This window comes from Mytilus edulis, chromosome 3 (genome assembly GCF_963676685.1).
Source record: "Mytilus edulis chromosome 3, xbMytEdul2.2, whole genome shotgun sequence".
In the NCBI taxonomy this organism is placed as follows: Eukaryota; Metazoa; Mollusca; class Bivalvia; order Mytilida; family Mytilidae; genus Mytilus; species Mytilus edulis.
In genome coordinates, this window is record NC_092346.1 from 73,381,716 (window position 1) to 73,395,253 (window position 13,538).

The following is a 13,538-nucleotide window of genomic DNA, read 5'->3' on the forward strand; positions in this document are numbered from 1 at the left end:
CCATTCGTTGGATGTGTTAAAGCATTTGATTTTGCCATTTTTTAATGACTTTCTGTCTTGAATTTCCCTTATAGTTCTGAATTTTGTTATTTTTCTTTCAGAGACTTAAATGTTCTTTTTTTTAATTCTGATTTGTAGAAATTGACATTGATTCGATATATTCTGCAAGAGGACATAAAAAAGAACTGGAATGCAAACAGTAATTTTGATCAATTGGTAACCATTCACTTATAGAAGATGCAGAATACCAGAAAACAACATATATATACTATATCTATATCACTTTTGTTTATCTATATACATACATTACATATGTAATTGTCTAGTAAAATGGTTTATTGCAGGATAGACGTAAGTAATGAAATATAATTTTACAATTACATATACATGAATATGCTGATAAATGGTAGCATAAAATACATTAATATACCCCCACCATAATGGCACCACAAAAAGTAAAATTACATATACCTCCACCAATACAGCACCAGAATGGGATAAGTATAAAATCATAATATTTTAGTATCTTTTAAAGATTTTTTTACAAAAAACAACAAAACAAATTTCAGAATAAACACAGAAAACAACAAAAACTCCCCTATTACATATGTAAAGATATATATATAAAATAATTTTGAGCTATTTTATGTAAATTTATTTGTAGTTTCGACAATGAATCTGGTGAAGAGAAGCAAATAGTTTTAATATATTATTGACACAGTGATATGTCTTGCATTTATGTTATTATGATATTAAAATGCAAGTGTTGAACTTAAAACAGCAATGCTAGTAAAGAATGCTAAAAATTCAAAGCCAATGAACCATGACTAAATGACAAGACCAAATATCCTCCAGGAAATGAGATATGCCAATGCTAATACAACTGCATACCAAATACCACTTAATACCATGTGTTTCATCTTGCACTTACATAACCAAAACTTTAACATGTAATCTAAGAAAGCCTATAGACCATTACTGAGAGGTTGGACGAAATAATCTCCCTGCAAAGGAGATGTGTCAATTCTTATACAAGCCTTAGTCTTGCTTCTTTGGTTTTGTCAAGGCAAGAAAAGTTAAATGATACTGGTACATAATCAAAGCCTAAGTGGACAGAAAAACTTTTAAACTTTTAAACAGACTGACAATCTACTGAAGCAATAATTCATATCCAAACAAATTGGTAAGAAAAAAATACTTTTTAGTAATAACATTAGCTTCTTTATTCTGTTTTTTTTTTTTTTAATTTGATAAAAACATTGAAATATACTTAAGCAATTGAAAACAAATATTTGGGCATTAAAATAGTTTAAAGTCGAAAGAAAATAGGTAAATACCCTTTTTAATATACTTAGTTTCAGTTTTTCAAAAATGAAGTAGGAGTTTGTCAAAACGGTTTCCGAAACCATCAAAAATATTCAGATAATTTTAAGATCCTAGGTGTAAGCTGAGCTTGAACAAAACATCAGAAAAAGTCCTTTGTCACCATAGATATCAATATATACCAAAGTGAATAGACTTTTTGTGTGTGTGGATCAGTTTTTGTATTCCTTTTAATATATTTTTGTACAAAAAGGCTATAACTATTTCATGTGTTTCTAATACAAATACAAAATATGCACAGTTCAAGCCTAAACTATTTATTAATTTAATGTTTTAATCACTTTGAAAATTTATATTCATTGATATATTCCCTTTCTTTTCAACACTCAAATAATATTTGCAACATGGTTGCACTTCTTTTTTTTTTTTAGAATAAGCTGAAAGCATTATGCCATATATGATTTCCTTATAAAATTCTCTCTAATTGAATTCATGAATATATAGAGCAGTCATGAAATACAAATAATTACTAGAAAACATTAGGTATCAAATATAAAAGGTAAAGTATAATATTTATTAGGATTTTGTTGTTAAATGCGGAAAGAAAGTATCCCTAATGTGATGATTTTCTGGATTTTCTAAAACACTTTGTAAAAAACTGCTGGAATCCTTTTTAAGATTGTCCATTTCAGTTTGTAATTGTTTATTCTTTTTCAGCAAGTCAGCAGTTTTCATTGTAATGTCCATTAAACCTGACATTTTGAGTGCCTCTGCTGTTTTGTTATATCTTTTTGCTTTCAACCCACCAGGTGGAGACTTTATGTCTATCCCAGAGTACTTGTCCATATTGTCCTCAGACATCTTGCGAATTTTTTCTGGAGTTGTAGTATCAAAATTGTCAATTTGTTGGAAGGAATGTTTTCTTGAAGCACTCTGGATGCTTATAATTGGATCATTAGTATAGTAGTTAGTATTGGTAACACTAGCAACACAAGAACTACTTATTGGTGATGAAACTCCTTGCTGGTCCATTGTAGGATAGAAGCCATTAGAACTTAAACTACTTCTCCAAGGTTTTGATATAAGCTGAGATTGAACAACACTATGATCTGCTGAGGATGATTTCTAAAATAAAATAAAATATATTCTAATTGACATTGTATTCTAATTAAAAATGGTCTTTTTCTTTTAAAGATTTAAGTCTTATAGCGAAAGAATCTTAGAAAAAAACATTACAATTACCGGTATACAAATTACACTATGTTATGAAATTTTAAATTGTTCATTATCCTATGATGTACGTATCATTCAAAGGTTAAAATAAGTTATATAACTTCTGTGCAGTTTATTCTGGAAGGTGTGCGTTCTTAATTAAGCAAGAAACCAATAACAAGCTGAAGGGATCAAAATATTATTTTGAAAATAAATACCAACAAGGAACAAGATATAAAATTGATAAGAAAACAAGGTTTACTGTATTTTGAATGCATTTTCAGTCTTGTGTGTCTCTGCAACATTACATTCAATATATCAAGAACCACAACTACAACCACAAATATGAAAATAATCAATATTAAACTTGACCACCATAATCTGTCATCAGTAACACCAATTTAATATTTAAAGAACATTGGTTGATTGGTTCATAAGAAATTGTATAGAATTAAGAAACGATATAAAGTGTCATTTTCCAATCTATTAACAGCAGGAATGAAAATCATCAATATCCAAATTGACCGACATTTTGCTATCAGTAAGAACATTTTCAAATGTTATAAGCATTGGTTTAACATGGTTATTGCATTTAGTGTCATTTTTTCAGTATAACAAGGACCATAAACTCCTGAACAGTACTAGTGAAATTATTTTATATAAATTTTGTCATCAGTAAGAACATATTAAAATTTGAAAAGCATTGATGGAAAGGTTCATAAGTCTTGTTTAGTTGATTATATAGGGAATCACTTGAATATGTCTGGAGTAGGCCCTCTCTAAAGGCAGGTAGTGGGCCCCCACCTATGAAAATTTCTGAATCTGCCACTGATGAAGTTATAGTAAGCATATAGGTTATGTTAGTTATTCAGTGTACACCACATTTTTGATGTTATTTCTTCATAGACAGAAAATATATTACAGTCATTCCTTATAATTCAATTAAAAAATCCAATTTAAACCAGAGTAAAATATGAAAAAACATTGATGTCGTGGAGCTGACAGACAAAACTCTTTCAGCCAATCAGAAGACGTGTTACATCCAAAATTAAATTATCATTATATATAATTAAAAGAGAGACTGGAGATACAACTGTGAAATATATTCTAATAAGTCAAAACAAATGAACAAGTTAAGGCTATGGGGAAAAAATGAAAAATAAAAGACCACAAGACAAACAACAGTCTATAAACAACAACATAGAAAACTTAAGGTTTTATAATCAGTAACAACAGTCTATAAACAACAACATAGAAAACTTAAGGTTGTAATCAGTAACAACAGTCTATAAACAACAACATAGAAAACTTAAGGTTGTAATCAGTAACAACAGTCTATAAACAACAACATAGAAAACTTAAGGTTGTATAATCAGTAACAACAGTCTATAAACAACAACATAGAAAACTTAAGGTTGTAATCAGTAACAACAGTTTATAAACAACAACATAGAAAACTTAAGGTTTTATAATCAGTAACAACAGTCTATAAACAACAACATAGAAAACTTAAGGTTGTAATCAGTAACAACAGTTTATAAACAACAACATAGAAAACTTAAGGTTGTAATCAGTAACAACAGTCTATAAACAACAACATAGAAAACTTAAGGTTGTAATCAGTAACAAGTCTATAAACAACAACATAGAAAACTTAAGGTTGTAATCAGTAACAACAGTCTATAAACAACAACATAGAAAACTTAAGGTTGTATAATCAAACAACAACATAGAAAACTTAAGGTTGTAATCAGTAACAACAGTCTATAAACAACAACATAGAAAACTTTAAGGTTGTACTCAGTAACAACAGTCTATAAACAACAACATAAAAAACTTAAGGTTTTATAATCAGTAACAACAGTCTATAAACAACAACATAGAAAACTTAAGGTTGTAATCAGTAACAACAGTTTAAACTAAAGTACCCCGCTCTGATAGAAGTTCTGCTATACAATAAACGGGTTATTGTGATGCATATTGTTTGTCTCTTGGATAATTTATGAAGTGTATTATTAGATAAATGGCACTAAATAAGCTCATGTCATAAATGCCTTTTAGCCTGAATTCTGGACAAATTTCCTGTTCTGCTTTTCAAATCAAGAACAGAAGTTTTACCTTACATAGATTTATAATAAACCTATGGGTTTGAGATGTTGAATTGAAGTATGTCATTTCATCATGTCCATAGCTAAATAATGATTCTAACTAAATAAAGGTCGTACTTTGAATTTTGCACAGATTTGGATTTTGCAGTTATAAACTTTATTCCACACTTATTTCAAATTTCTATGCAAATGTATTCAAAGCTGATTTAAAAATTATAGTAAACTATTACCTGAATATAAGTAACATTGGTATTGGTTTAAATACATGTTGTACATGCATTTAAAAAACAATTTAGCAGTCATGTATCAAATCAAAATATTCTTTTTAATAATAGTCAAGTCATCATATAAGGATCTAAATAAATTATCTGGAATTTGGACATATTAGAAACTGTTGACACAGAGATATCTCTATCATGAGGCATAAAAATTTAAAAAAAATCTGATGGACAGCAACATTCAATATTTGTTCAGTCTGTGGACCATGATCAGGGTTTGAAAATGGTCGACAAACTGAGATGTTTAAACAGTAATGTAACTTTACAGAAATTATTGTTAACAGCAAAAACAAAATGACATAGAAAATTGCTACTTAATTCATAGCCACTGCATGAATACTGATCTAGGGAGCATGGCCTAAAAACGGTCACCTTATTCAGTTACTGATTGTATTAATGCAACTCTATGCAAAATAGTATGATCCTATCAAACTGTCTTAAGCAGAAAGCTTTACATGTCCTAGGAGGAATACAAATGAACAACAAACTGAGATGTTCAAGGTGCTCAAACAGTAATGAACTAAAATAGAAAATAGTGTTGTTTATTGTAAGTAGATCCTATCAATATATAGTTTATTAAAGCAGAAAATTATAAAACATTAAAAATTGCTACTTTTAATATTCAAAGTAAATGAACCACTGCCTAGGGTTGTCTGTAAACTGAAATGTGCTGATAGTAATGCAACTTTTTACAAAATATCATTATTATTATCATACTGACTTAAGCAGAAACACATAACATTGAAAATTGCTAATTAATTCATAGTTACTAAACCACCTAGGGTACAGGGCCTCAAAATAGTCATCACAATGATATGAATTGATAGAAATGCAACTTTATACAAAATATCATTGGTCTACACAAGTAAATCCTACCAAACTAACTTAAGCAGAAAACTTTACATTGAAAATTGCTTAATTATTCTGCCACTTGACCATGTCCAAGGGGGGCAGGGCCTCGAAATATTTTGTTATATCAATTATGTAATTCACATCATATTTACTTTTAGTTGTATGTAGTAAGAAGAGAAATTCATGGTAAAAAAAAATGACAAGTTGATAGATATGTTCTCATGTGAATCTGCAAAAAAAAGTGTTCTGTTTTTATTTAGCAGTGGTATTTCTAATTTTTAATCTCCTAACCATGGAAACTGTAATCCATAAGAAGCGATATTTGTAGAGGTTATTGATTTCCCAGTTGATAATCTTGGATTTTCTTAGAAAAGACTGGAAATTTCATCAATATTTATAGAATTGGTTAAAGTGTTTTATTCATTTTAAAGATGTAAAACAATTTTTTTTAATCTATTTTTGTCTGAATTATAATTGTTCTTGTTTTTCATGTGAACTGCTCCAAATTTAAGATGGTACTGACAACAGCCATGCACGATAAGTAAAGCAAACTAAAACAGATTCTATATACAGTTTAACCTGCCTAAAACAGATTCTATATACAGTGTAACCTGCCTAAAACAGATTCTATATACAGTGTAACCTGCCTAAAACAGAGTCTATATACAGTGTAACCTGCCTTAAACAGATTCTATATACAATGTAACCTGCCTAAAACAGATTCTATATACAGTGTAACCTGCCTAAAACAGATTCTATATACAGTGTAACCTGCCTAAAACAGATTCTATATACAGTGTAACCTGCCTAAAACAGATTCTATATACAGTGTAACCTGCCTAAAACAGATTCTATATACAGTGTAACCTGCCTAAAACAGATTTTATAATACAGTGTAACCTGCCTAAAACAGATTCTATATACAGTGTAACCTGCCTAAAACAGATTCATCCTAGCCCCCCCCCCCCCCCCCCCCCCCCCCATAAAATCAAATGGTAGCTCCCTAAATTTATACATTTTGTAATCTCATCTTAAGATTGGAATTTATCAAGTTCTACTCTAGACACAAAAGGCCAAAATCAAGTACAGTGTCAAATATATGTATACATATAGATTTTTTATGAATCTTAATGTGTGAAAAAAAAAATAACTGTGAAAGCATGTTTAATTCAGCTTTAAAGTCAAGTGTTATTATAATTAGTGCCTTTAAAAGGCACTGACGTAAGATTAAGTGAAGCCATTATCTCAGTTTAAATAGCATAGCAAATTAAGCATGAATCTATGAGGGTTTGGATGGGGTTAAATGATTAAAGAATAATGCCCTTAAAAAATGAAGATTAGAGAATAAAGGGCAACAAAAATAAAGATTAGAGAAAAAAGGGGTTATTTTTTTTAAAGATTAGAGAAAAAAGGGGTGAAAATTAAATGTTTACAGAATAACAGACCCCCCCCCCCCCCCCCCCCCCCCCATCCAGACCCTCATCTATCATTTCAAGATTGCCAAATATGTACTATCAGTTTGCGTACCAGTGATTGGGTAATGATAATCTGTAATTATAATCTATTGCAATCCAAAACTTTTTTTCATGTTATCATATTTTTATGTAATCAACTAATCTTTAACCAACAAACTCAGCAAAAATTCAGATATACTTATTGGTTACTTTTAGATGTCACATCAATTACTTTAGAAATATAGTTTGATTAAATATAACACAGTTAAAATAAAAACAACAACATGTATTCATCAGTTTATAATACGGATGAAATTGAAAGTAGAAATATGACTTGAGACTTATATCAAATAATTATTCAAATCTGTTGTCTGACCAGCTAATTTATACATTAAAAATCTGAGTTTTCAATTAATTGATTACAAATTTTTTTTTCAAGTTATTCATTATTAATCAGTTACATTTGTCAGTTTTAAAGTACAAATATAAACTCTTCATGAACCATCTCCCTTTTAATTTAAATTTATATTTATTACAAATCAATTATGAAAAATATAGGTCACTATAATTAATTTTGAGAAATATTTGCAGTAGAATAAATTAAAATGTTTCTAAGATATTTTCCCAAAAAATATTATAATTTATAAAAATTTTAATGCAAATTTATTCATATAATAAAAATGAAATGTTAATATTCTTACTAATATTCTTTTATGATTATTTACCCAAAAAGTAGAGAGTTTTCATTGAGCTAAAATATTGTGTTCTATACTTTCTTGTTAAAGACTTATAAAACTTCAAATTTAAAAAAAAGTTGAATATGTTATATATATTTGAAAGACTTATTAGTTTTAGTACTTTTACTATGAAACTTGTCTACATGGACTTGCAGTTAAAAGAAAAATCCTTCATCCTCTCCAAATCTTAAAAAACATCAGCTATTGAATTAAATTTAACATGTACATGTACCCTTAATGACTTTAACCATGATCCCACAGTGCAAGTACTAGGGAAAAACAGTGATAAATGAAAAGGTAAACAAAGGTGGAAGCTAGGAATAAATTATTTGATCCTAAAAGAAACATTTTAATACACCAAACCAGGTAACAACATTTATGACAAAGTTTAATTTACAATGAGAATGCATGGGAAATATTAACAAATAAACAACGCTCTATTCATGCTATCATCTCACTTATTTTTCTAAAGTTCCATAAATCTGTTTTGATTGTTTATGAAGGTGGCCAGCAGTAACTTCGTCATCAGAACCTGAGGGTTAATTAACAGCTAAAATTTTCTTTTAACAATTAACAAATGAAATATTTTTTGAGATTATACATTATGGATTTGTAATAAATACATAGTTCAGTGTTTTATGCATGCGTTGGTTCACTTATAATTCACATGACAAAATGCAAGAATTTTGTTTCATATGACTTTAAAGTTTGCATTGCACTATAGACATGATAGAGAGGGTAATGGAATTAAAACAGTACAATATTTCTCGTTATCAGCTACTACTTTTATAACCTATAATACTCCCAGTTTTGTTTGAAGGTATTCATAATGAACAAAATAAACTACCCCAAATTACATTTGTATATAAACCTCCATGTATGCTTATTAATTGTGTCAACCCTACTTCCATGCATGTCTCTGATACAGAAAAAAAGATGCGAGTGGCTATTCAAAATGAGCTTCAAATAGCTAGTAGATTTATGTTTCAATATAAAATTAAGTAAAAATCCCTACTAATGAAAATAAATAATCAAGATACTACTACATGTACATAATAACACATTTATATGTTTGTGGCATAACATCGTGGCCACAAGTTACTTGTTTTCTGTTTAGTATTAAATTTATATTAAGATCCATTTTGTTACATCTTGTGATCAATTTTATTTGGCAATCGCCAATGGCAGTATGCATCAGGGTTAAAGAACATCAGTTGTTCGACCTGCTAGTCAAATGCGTTTTGTTTAAATATACTTTTTTGGTCTTTTGGAAAATGTTGTTTGTGCTGTATTTATTTAGACACTTATACAACGAAATTTGTTTTAATCCAACGCAATCATAGGTTTATATGTAGCTTTTTAATTTAGACTCGTTCATATATAAATATACAGGGGCGTAGCCGCCGGTACGGCAGGTACGGCAGCAGCTGTACCAATAATTTTTGTTGGTAGGGCATGCCGTACCAATAATTTGCATAAAAAGTTTTTTTAAAACCCAAGGTTTTTGCATGGAAATAAAGAAAACAAGGTATTAAAGGAAATAAAAAAGATAGAAAATCCATTTATGAGTCATAAGTAATTTACCATATACATTCATTAATACCGGTACAATAGAAATAAGAAGATGGAGTATATTGTATGTACTTCGAGATTCCGCCAGTTGAGACGCACAGTGACCTTGATTAACTGCAAGGGTACAGCAGATCCATGTCACTCCCTAAGGATTAATGGAAATGTGTCCTTTACAATATTATCCCATCACCAGAACAATCCCCAGCCAACACCGCCCAAGGGATTGTGTAGGACACCAGGAAGTCTATTATTATGGTGGAGGAAGCCGAAGTACTCGGAATGAACCACCGGACTTCTCGACAGGAACAAACAACCCGAAGAGATTTTAGAAGATTGATCTCCAGGTTAACCTGGGAACAACTTTGACCTACCGAGGCCCCAAAGAATCCAATCTAGTTTTAAACTCCGGTCTTGATACCAGAGATGTGTGTGGGAGGGTGAAAATCGTACTCAGGACCTTCAGTACTGTAGCCATCGGTCTTAACCACTAGACCCCGAACCCACATTTTTTAAGTTTCAGTTTGAGCGTCAATGAGACAACTCTCAATCCAAGTCACAATGTGTTAAAAAGAAAACAATTATAGGTAAAATTACGGTCTTCAATACGGAGCCTTAGCTCTGCCACATCGAACAGCAAGCAAAACAGAACCCCATTATAATTGACTAAAGTAAAACAATTCAAAAAGACAAACGACAAAAGAGAAAATGCCAGTTTCCAAATTGTGAACTTTCCATTTCTTTGTAGCAATATTACAGCATTGCCTGCGTACGGAGTATATATCTCCCAATCAATACGATATTCCCTGGGTTGTATTTCCTATAATGATTTCCTTGATAGAGGGTTGCTGCTTAAAAGGAAGCAATAAAACCAAGAGTTCCAAATGGTAAAGTTAAAATCATCCCTTCTTAAATTTTACGGATGCTATCACGAGTTGGTTGAACGTAACGGACTTTCCGTTTCACATATGAAATTGGATATGTTACTTATTTCTTAACTACAATCCAGTTCCCTTTTCACGATTGTGACCTACCGAATTAGGCTATTTACTGGGTTCGTAAAACCTGATCAACACAACGGGTGCCATATTGGGACTGAGCATGATCTGCTTACCCTTCCGGAGCACCTAAGTTTACATCCAGTTTTTTTGAGGGGTTGTGTTGTTTCGTCTTTAGTTTTATATGTGTCTTGTGTACTATTGGTTGTCTTTTTTTTCGGCCATGCCAGCGTTGTCATTTAATTTTCGATCTACAAGTTTGAATGTCCCTCTGGAAACTTTCGCCCCCTCTTTCTACAATTATCCTGGCGTAAACATTTCATAACAACACAACACTTGCATGACTTTTTTGTATGAATACTATGCCTCAGTGGCATGGAAGAACTAAAGTTATTAAGTACTCGGCTTCCCAACTTCACTGTTTAAAGAGTTTCTGCAGAGAAAGTTATCGAGCAAAACATACGAAAAACAAAAAGCAAGTTAAATTTCTCTTGTAATTTAACTCTTTCCTTGTAATATAACTCTTTTTTATTGAAAATATACGGATTTTACGTCATTAAACAAAAGGTGTGAAACTGAAGGCAGATTATTTTTTTTTAAATACCAAAGAGGCAAAAGTTCAGTGAAGCAAAAGATTGAATAATATTGCCGTAATCTCGGAGTTTCACCATCTACAAAATTACAATCTACTGTGTGATATTGAAAAAAAATGCTGAAAGTAAGCATTCCATGACGCTAAAACATGTAACCATGCGTTACGAGTATAATGACACCCTGGATATAAGTCCAGCAGTCACATTTACATGTAGTCGTCGATTTGATCCCTACGCCTTGTCCTTAGAATGGTACATTAAATGATAGACATCATTAACACATTTTTTTAATTTATTCTTTTTAGTCATGATCACTGTCACTGACAGAAAAAAATATACAAGAATGTGTTCATAGTACTCGGATGCCCAACTCGCACTATCATTTTCTATGTTCAGTTGATCATTGATTGGGATTAAAACTTTGATTTCAAAATATATAGATAAGAAAACTATTACCTTTGGGAGCATGTGAACAAAGTTTCAAGGTGGTTGGAATTCAACTTCATCAACTTCATCAAAAACTACCCTGACCAAATACTTAACCTGAAGCGGCCACTATCATTTTTTCATTCAGTGGACCGTAAAATTGGGATTAAATCTCTAATTCGGCATGATGATTAAAAATATCATATCAAAAGGAACATACGTGCAGTTTCAAGTTGATTTGATTTCAACTTCATTAAAAACTACCTTAATTGACAAAACCTTTAACCTGAAGCGGGACAGACGACCAGACGAACGGACACACAGACCAAAAACATAATGCCTCTAGGATTGGCATATAAATAAAGAAAAAAAAGAATGATCGCTGAAGCCGTGGTATTTCTTATGCCAGTTACAAACCAGTTTATTAACATTTAATAAAGGAACATGTTATTTCATTACTAGTATATTCTCAAAACACATCCAACTCTTTGCATTTCTTTCCCAAAACCAACTTTCCCCTCTGAAATCGGGTTTTATATCTAATAAAAAAAAAATGATAATGAAACATTAGCCTGCGATTTACAATATGTTTGTGCAGCTGAACTTTATGTGAATGTATTTTTTAACCCTATAATCACTGTCTTTAGAAACGATGATGAACAAAAATGTTCTACCGTCGTTTGTTCTATGTTTAGAGGAGGACATCACGAGACTCAATTCTATGTTATTTGTACATTTTTATAATTTCAAAGCAGCATGCCAAGACCCCTTCTGCCCTAGCCAGGAGTCCAACACAAATTGAAAGTATTAGTTTTAGCTAAGAAATTCCGTTTTTCCTATCTTGTTGGATTGTGAACTTTTTTGACACATATATCATGCACGGTTGAATTATTATTTTTTTTTTTTAATATTTTGAAGTTTATAACTTAAAAAATGGAATTTTCAGGAGCGAAATTTCAGTGTCAGAAAAGGGTCAGACTGCAGGATTTTGCACCAATTATCCAAAAAATTCTCTGGGCCTTGAGCGGCCCCAAACCCCTGCCGAGTAACTGCCTCTATGAGGCGGGATGACTCGCTTCGCGACTCATAAAATTTTCTGCCGTACCAATATAAATTTGGGTGCTACGCCTCTGTATATGTACATAATAATCACCTACATGTTAATAGATTTTCATGAGGAATTATATAAAACAACATGTGTCAACATATTTTCACACATTGTATGATTTATACTATAGTACACAACATACACATGTAAAATATGTTTCATGTCACTTTTAGTGTACGGTATACATGTAATAAAATAATCATAAAAATTATATTTTTTGAAGATAAAAATGAATTTAAAAATCAATTAATACTGTTAAAAGTCATACATAGAGGATGAAAAAAAACACAATAAAATACCTTTACTAACGGTCCATTATTAAATCCAATATTTACCTTTTTAGTTGTTAAGCTAGCACATGTCAAAACATCTGCCTGATCTACAAGATAAAACGTAGTAACCTCATTATAACTCTTCACAAGATGGATCAATCAATACACATACATTTTTTACTGTTTCAGCTCCACAACTATATGAGAAATGATTTTTATGAAGGCATTAGCTGTGAATATTATAATCTAAGTTTGACAATGTTAATTAATTAAAAATCACTACTTCAATATGACAAGTGTCAGGTAGAATCAGAACCAAGCAACAAACCAAATAGCATATTAAAATGATATTTACTCAGAAGTGTCATCAACAAGGGATTGAAATTATCTATATCAATACAATGACAGTCAAATGTTCAAAGATAAATGTGACAGGCTTAAATTGTGAGCAAAATATATACAATGTATTCTTCTTCTCTGATAAAATAAAAGATTGAACAGTAGTAAAAATTGATATACATTTATTTCAAACTCAATATTAAAATGTACAAAGTAAAAACAAAGAGGCTCAAAAAGCCTGTGTCACTCACCTGAAATATTTTGCTTTT

General features: G+C 30.7%; 1 protein-coding gene across 3 annotated transcripts in view; it reads right to left on the reverse strand.

The window, feature by feature from the left end:
- Window positions 1-318: 318 nt before the first annotated feature.
- LOC139517382 (uncharacterized) overlaps window positions 319-13,538 on the reverse strand; it is a 33,993-nt gene continuing 20,773 nt past the window's right edge. For all 3 annotated transcript variants that reach the window (XM_071308365.1, XM_071308366.1, XM_071308367.1), the window contains exons 5-6: window positions 12,994-13,037; window positions 319-2,448 (exon numbers count right to left, since the gene is read on the reverse strand). In XM_071308365.1, coding sequence (XP_071164466.1) covers window positions 1,900-2,448; window positions 12,994-13,037 — 593 coding nt within the window. In that variant the 3' untranslated portion in view covers window positions 319-1,899. The remainder of the gene's footprint in view (window positions 2,449-12,993; window positions 13,038-13,538) is intronic.